This window comes from Nansenia antarctica, assembly GCF_963989245.1.
Source record: "Nansenia antarctica genome assembly, chromosome: 14".
NCBI lineage: Eukaryota > Metazoa > Chordata > Actinopteri > Argentiniformes > Microstomatidae > Nansenia > Nansenia antarctica.
The window spans coordinates 5519227-5526726 of NC_137684.1; the positions used below are offsets into that span (position 1 = coordinate 5519227).

A 7500-nucleotide genomic window follows, 5' to 3' on the forward strand; every position below is an offset into this window, starting at 1 on the left:
AGACGGGCCTTCTAACCGTGACCTGTTCATAAAAGTTTAATCAATGGAGGAAAAACATATTGTCAGTACAATGTACAGTATTATGATTGGGTTTCATAACCAGAACCAGAAGGACCTTATCCAGTACCAGATGGACTCTCCCTCAGACCCCCTCCCTGTCTTGGATAACTAACCAGACTTTGGCCTGATGTTTTGTCGCTACGTCAAATGAAAAGCGTACAAAAATAAACATGTACAGTTTGACAAGAATGAGCGCCCCTCTCCTTGCCTTGATATCTAGGTAGTCCCCTGGATCAACCCTGTTTTATGAACATTTAAACATTTCCCTTCTTCTTTTCTCCTCCTCCATCATCTCCTCCTCCATCTTCTTCTTCTTCTCCTACTTTCTCCTTCTTCTTCTTCTTCTTCTTCTTCTTCTCCTGCTTCTTCTCCTGCTTCTCCTGCTCCTTCTTCTACTCCATCATCTCCTCCTCCTTCGTCTTATTATTATTATTATTATCATTTGGATCTCTGCAGAGAGAGGCCTGTGGTCTGTCAGTTTGAGGAGGAGATTCCAGAGTGTTCTGTGTTGTCCCAGAACCAGTCCACAGTACCACAGACCCGAGCCCAGCGGATTCCTCTGAACCACGTATCTGTGGAAACTCTGCATGCTCCAGAGGAACACAAACCCCTCCGACACCCTCCGAGTCCAGGAAGCAGATCGGTTTACACTAGTGCTGTCCCAAACGACTATTTTTCTAACGATTAATCTAGCGATTATTTGATCGATTATTCGATTAGTCTAACGACTAATTTATCGATAAGTCTAACGATAATTTTTGTACTGTAATTTTTTTTTTTAAAATAACGTATTTGTCTCCACCTCACTGCTATGTTTAGCCAACTTGAATGCCAACATGGCCATTTAGAAGTCTGTCCATCACCACAACACATAGCTAGCTAACGTTACTCTCGCTGCTATGTTATGATTAGCTAAATTGATGCTAACGTAGCATGCGAGCTACGAGATAACGTACAGTAGGTGCTCGCACCACAATGACAATAGGCTACCGTAGCTAGCCAGCTACATAGCTAACGTTACTAACACCAGAAGACAAGACATACGAACTGTGGTGAGCTACATTGCTTGTGTAACATTAGCTAGTAGCTATCCATTTTTCACTCATACACTTAATTGTCTCGCCTGGTAAAATAAAGGTTTAAAAAAAAAAAAAAAAAAAAAAAAAAAATATATCGACATTTTGTTTATTTACGACTAACCGACGCATATTACGCTAACCGACGTATTGACGTAGTCGATGACGTCGACGACGTCGAATAATCGTAACAGCCCTAGTTTACACGCACGTCTCCTTGTAGTGGCCTTCACATGTCGCTGGCGGAGACACACGGAGTCGCGTGTTGAAACACGAGGCACCAGGCTTGTCCTCTGGGTTTAGGCTGGCCGCTGCCTTCTCCTCCGGTGGTTGGTGTTAGTGAGAGTGTGGAGGACCAGGGGGGGGAGGCTGGTGGGAGGTAGACATCGGAGGACGGGGCGGTCATTGCGGTGCCTGGCACGGAACGAGGAGTGGTATCGAACACGCGACGGAATGGAATGAGGAATGGTATTACACACACACGCACACACACGACCATTCCTCATTCCGTCCCATGCGTTAGGATGAGCCCGTCCTCCCGTTTCCGACCTCCGCCAGCCTCCCCTGGTGTCCTGGCTCGTTAGAGGAGGGAGAGTCGAGCACAGCGAGTCTGGAACACAATAATCTCGTCCGAGCCAGACAGTGTACCTCCAAACATCGCACGTACTTAGAACACGGTGTTGTTGATTTGTCCGAAACAGAACCCAGATGGCGGATGGACCGTTCCAGAACCGCTCTGTGATGTAGACAGGACCCTGGTGAAAGTGAAGGATACCCTTAAAAAAAAAAAAAAAAAAACTCTCTTTCCTCAGACCCCTCTCCTCTCCTCTCCTCGCTGTGATAACGCGGCCAAACACTGATCTCGCCAGAGCCAGACGGCTCGCCTCCAAATCGTGTACACCGTACACACACACACACACACTCTTCTTCACCGTACAAGCACCTCCTGCGCAGTCTGGTGGTCAGATGAGTTACTGTACAGCACCTCCACCTCAAGTCAAGGAGCCCGGTGTGTGTGTGAAGCTGCATTAGATCTCCTGGTGGTGTGTGTGGTGTGTGGTGTGTGTGTGTGTGTGTGTGTGTGTGTGTGAGAGTGTGTGAGTGTGAGTGTGTGTGTGTGTGTGTGTGTGTGTGTGTGTGTGTGTGTGTGTGTGTGTGAGTGTTGACGTCTCTGCGGCCCTCTCACTGCCTCTCTCCCTCTCTCCTGTAGATGAGTCCTGAGGACTACCGGGACCACTACATGTGCAGGCCTGAGGAGGTGGACATCGATGTGAGTACACACACCCCAGTACTACACACACCCCAGTAGTACACACACCCCAGAGTACACACACCCCAGTAGTACACACACCCCAGTAGTACACACACCCCAGTACACACACCCCAGTAGTACACACACCCCAGTAGTACACACACCCCAGTACACACACCCCAGAGTACACACACCCCAGTACTACACACACCCCAGTACTACACACACCCCAGAGTACACACACCCCAGAGTACACACACCCCAGTAGTACACACACCCCAGTACACACACCCCAGTACACACCCCAGTACACACACCCCAGTAGTACACACACCCCAGTAGTACACACACCCCAGAGTACACACACCCCAGTACTACACACACCCCAGTACACACACCCCAGTACTACACACTAGGGATGGACGGTTTTTCGGTTAAACCGAAAACCGGGGTTTATAAAAATAGAAACGTTTTTTTATCAAAACCGTCTGAAACCGGATTTTATTTTATTTTATTTTTTATTTTATTTTTTTAAGAATAAAATAGAATAAGAATAAAACTGGAACATGTCACATGTTTGTCGTGTGTGAAAATAACAATGATACAGTCTGAATCTGCCGCGCAATGAGTGAGAGGTTTGGTCAGTTGTGAAGAATAACTGAGGATTAATATCTAATTGGGATTATATTTAAGGGTAACGAATCACTCTATGGGAAAGATAGTTGCCTTCAGTTATTGGTAGATAGGAAAGTTTTTTACAATTACTCGCTTACATTTAATAAGATCATTTTCGCTGCTCTCTGTAAAGCGCACCACACTTTTGTGAGAAATGCGCTATAGAAATAAAATGTGATTTGATTTGAAATCAATCAAACTTTATTTATGTTCTATAGCACAAATCATGCATTGAATGTAACTCCAAGTGCAGTATTTACTAAACCACAATATAATAAAACAAGAGCTATACGGATCAAGAGTGTTTGTGCACAGCGCCACTGTGTGTGAAGGCGCTACTGAAAGTGATGACAGAACGCATGTCTCAGAAGATACGCGGTCACTTAGTGACGCAAAGGTAGTTCTGTATTTATCTCTATCTGTATTAGTACATTTATTTTGAAAGCTCTATTTTGACAGCTCTACCATGGGCACTTTTATTTTGATGGGGCATTCTTTGTTGATTGACTTACGACAGTTCAGGACGAGTCAGTCTCGCGGCATGTGGTTTTTATGAAAAGCTTTAAGTATGTTCACTGCATAATTCTAAGTCTAATATTTCAGTGATTATTGAGCAGTACCGTATTCAAATATTTAAATACATTGAGCAGCAGCTGAAACTTTGTCTAAGAACCAAGATATTGAGAAAGCAGTTCATTCAATGAAGACGCTGTGTTGCGACTGTGCTTACGGTGTTTTAATGGTGTTCGACATGTGTATTGTAGCAGTAGGGCTCAATTATTTGAAATTGGCGGTCTTTTTTTTATTTATTTTTTTATTTTTATTTCCGGTTAACCGGAAAACCCCGGTTTTACTCTCTGACGGTTTTTTGGTTTCAATAATTGGAAACCGTCCATCCCTACTACACACACCCCAGTACACACACCCCAGTACTACACACACCCCAGTACACACACCCCAGTACTACACACACCCCAGTACACACACCCCAGTAGTACACACACCCCATCCTCTACCTGTACACACCTGGGTCTCCTTATCTCCCTCCTTCGGTCTGCCTTCTTCTGTCTCTCTCTCTCCCGCGATCTCACTCTCTCCGGCGTGCACACGTTCTCTCTCTCTCTCTCTCTCTCTTTCAGTGTCTATCTATCACTCTCTGGCGTTCTCTCTCTCTTTCTGTCTCTCTCTCTGGCACTCTCTCTCCTTTCCCCCCTCAGTGTCTATCTCTCTCTCTCTCTCTCACTCTGCCCTGTCTCTCTATCTGTTCATCTCACAGCCAATCACCAGGTCCTGATAGGACATGAATCACCGGAAGCTCACTGCACTTCAATGTAATTTCATCATTCCTTGTGTTGCCTCAGATTGGAAAGATAATATGGCGTGTTTGTGTGTGTGTGTGTGTGTGTGTGTGTTTGTGTGTGTGTGTTTGTGTGTGTGTGTGTGCGTGTGTGTGTGTGTGTGTCTGTGCATGTGCGTGCGTTCAATGCAACATGACGTCGTGTTCCCCAGGCCAAGCTGAGCAGGCTGTGTGAGCAGGACAAGGTGGTGCGCATGCAGGAAGACAAGCTCCAACAGCTCCACAGAGAGAAGGTAACACACACACACACACACACACACACACACACCACAGTCATACTGCCTCCTGATACACACTCTTCTCCCTCAATGACGCCAGTTAGCTGACACTGTGATCCAAGGCGACTGACATTGTAATTAATTCTAAACGAGGGCGTCATGTTTCAGTGTGTCTGACCCCAGCAGGGAACCAACCATCCGTGGTTCAACGTCACACGTTTGATACTGTTACTACATCCAATTCCATGCATTACAATGAGCCCAATGCAGTCGTGTGTGAGTGTGTGTGTGGTGTGGTGTGGTGTGGGTGTGTGGGGTGTGTGTGGTGTGGGGTGTGTGTGGTGTGTGTGTGTGGTGTGTGTGTGGTGTGGTGTGTGTGGGGTGTGTGTGGTGTGGGTGTGGGGGGGGTGTGTGGCGTGTGTGGGTGTGTGTGTGGGGGGGGGGTGGTGTGGTGTGGTGTGTGGGTGTGTGTGGTGTGGGTGTGAGTGAATGAGGTGAGTGAGTGAGGTGAGGGAGTGAGGTGAGTGGGGGTGGGTGTGTGTGAGTGTGAGTGTGAGTGTGTGTGTGAGTGTGTGTGTTACCTGTGGGCTCCCCAGGGGCCCCAGCTACTCCAGCAGGTTGTTCTTGGCCAGAGTGACGTGTGTGTGTGTGTGTGTGTGTGTGTGTGTGTGTGTGTGTGTGTGTGTGTGCGTGTGTGTGTGTGTGTGTGCGTGTGCGCATGCGCATCTGTGTTATCTGTGGTGATAATTGTAGGTTCAGGTGTCCTGTCATTGACAGAGCACACCGTCCTCCTCCTAACGCTGCTCTGCCTCCTCCTCCAGCACACCCTGGAGACGGCCCTGCTGGCGGCCAGCCAGGAGATCGAGCAGCTGGGCTGTGAGCTGGGCGGGGAGGACCCCAACGCCCTGCAGAGCGTCATGCAGCAGAGGGACGTGCTGCAGAGCGGCCTGCTCAGCACCTGCAGAGAGCTGGCCCGCGTCAACAACGTGAGTCCCCCTGGAGAGACACATGTCCAGATACACACACACATACACATGTCCAGATAAACACACAGCAACACAACCAAACACACACACACACACACACACACACACACACTCATACACATGTCCAGATACACACACAGCAACACAACCAAACACACACACACAGTGTGACAGGGTTGTGGTGTGACAGGGTTGTGGTGTGTGTGAGTGTGTGACAGGGTTGTGTGTGTGTATGAGTGTGTGACAGGGTTGTGGTGTGTATGAGTGTGTGACAGGGTTGTGTGTGTGTGTGAGTGTGTGACAGGGTTGTGTGAGTGTGTGACAGGGTTGTGTGTGTGTGTGTGAGTGTGTGACAGGGTTGTGTGAGTGTGTGACAGGGTTGTGTGTGTGAGTGTGTGACAGGGTTGTGGTGTGTGTGTGTGTGTGTGTGAGTGTGTGACAGGGTTGTGGTGTGTGTGAGTGTGTGACAGGGTTGTGGTGTGTGTGAGTGTGTGACAGGGTTGTGGTGTGTGTGTATGTGTATGTGTGTGTGTGTGTGTGTGTGAGTGTGTGACAGGGTTGTGGTGTGTGTGAGTGTGTGACAGGGTTGTGGTGTGTGTGAGTGTGTGACAGGGTTGTGGTGTGTGTGTGTGTGTGAGTGTGTGACAGGGTTGTGGTGTGTGTGAGTGTGTGACAGGGTTGTGGTGTGTGTGAGTGTGTGACAGGGTTGTGTGTGTGTGTCTCAGGAGCTGGAGCGGTCGTGGAGGGAGTATGACAGGCTGGAGGGAGACGTCACGCTGGCCAAGAACAACCTGCTGGAGCAGCTGGAGATGCTGGGCAGCCCCCAGGTAACACACACTCACACACACACACACACTCACACTCACACACTCACACACACACACACACACACACACACACACACTCACACAGCTAAAGCCCTGGGCAGCCTACAGGTAATGTGTATACTCACACACACACACATCTCTGAACCCCCGGGGTTACTCACACCCCTTATCTCACCTGTGACCGGCCGCCAGAGCAGTATAGAGCAACATAGAGCAACAGAGCCCTGTTCACACGCCACTCAGCTGACTGGCTTTGATCCAAAGCGATTTTTCTGTATATAATTACGTAAATATTTCTATACACCCAAAGACGCTTTACAAACTGAAAACATAGTAGTAATAGAGTAGTAATAACAAAAAATAAAGAAAAGAAATGATAGGGGCCTAATTAAGGTAGTGCTGGGGACACATGGGAAGGGGATCTGGATATATGATATATATATATATATGGTCCCGGCGGGAATCGAACCCCCGACCTAAGTGTTGTTGGGCGCTGTGTGCCGTGCTTTACCCAACTGAGCCACAGAGGACCACAGAGACTAGTTTACCTCAGACGAGTTTACCACAGAGACTAGTTTACTACAGAGACTAGTTTACCACCGAGACTAGTTTACCACAGAGACTAGTTTACCTCAGAGACTAGTTTACCACAGAGACTAGTTTACCTCAGACTAGTTTACCTCAGAGACTAGTTTACCTCAGAGACTAGTTTACCTCAGAGACTAGTTTACCACAGAGACTAGTTTACCTCAGAGACTAGTTTACCACCGAGACTAGTTTACCTCAGAGACTAGTTTACCTCAGAGACTAGTTTACCTCAGAGACTAGTTTACCTCAGAGACTAGTTTACCTCAGAGACTAGTTTACCTCAGAGACTAGTTTACCACAGAGACTAGTTTACCTCAGAGACTAGTTTACCTCACAGACTAGTTTACCTCAGAGACTAGTTTACCTCAGAGACTAGTTTACCTCAGAGACTAGTTTACCTCAGAGACTAGTTTACCACAGAGACTAGTTTACCAGAGAGACTAGTTTACCTCAGAGACTAG

The 7500-nt window shown here is 47.7% G+C and overlaps 1 protein-coding gene across 1 annotated transcript in view; it reads left to right on the forward strand.

Moving 5' to 3' along the window:
* Positions 1–7500, forward strand: part of LOC308170482 (pleckstrin homology domain-containing family A member 5-like) — a gene marked incomplete at its 5' end in the record, with an annotated part of 152999 nt that overhangs the window by 128847 nt on the left and 16652 nt on the right. The window contains 4 exon segments of the mRNA XM_080545270.1: positions 2347–2406; positions 4573–4653; positions 5460–5624; positions 6350–6451. Of these exon segments, the coding sequence (XP_080401396.1) occupies positions 2347–2406; positions 4573–4653; positions 5460–5624; positions 6350–6451 (408 nt within the window).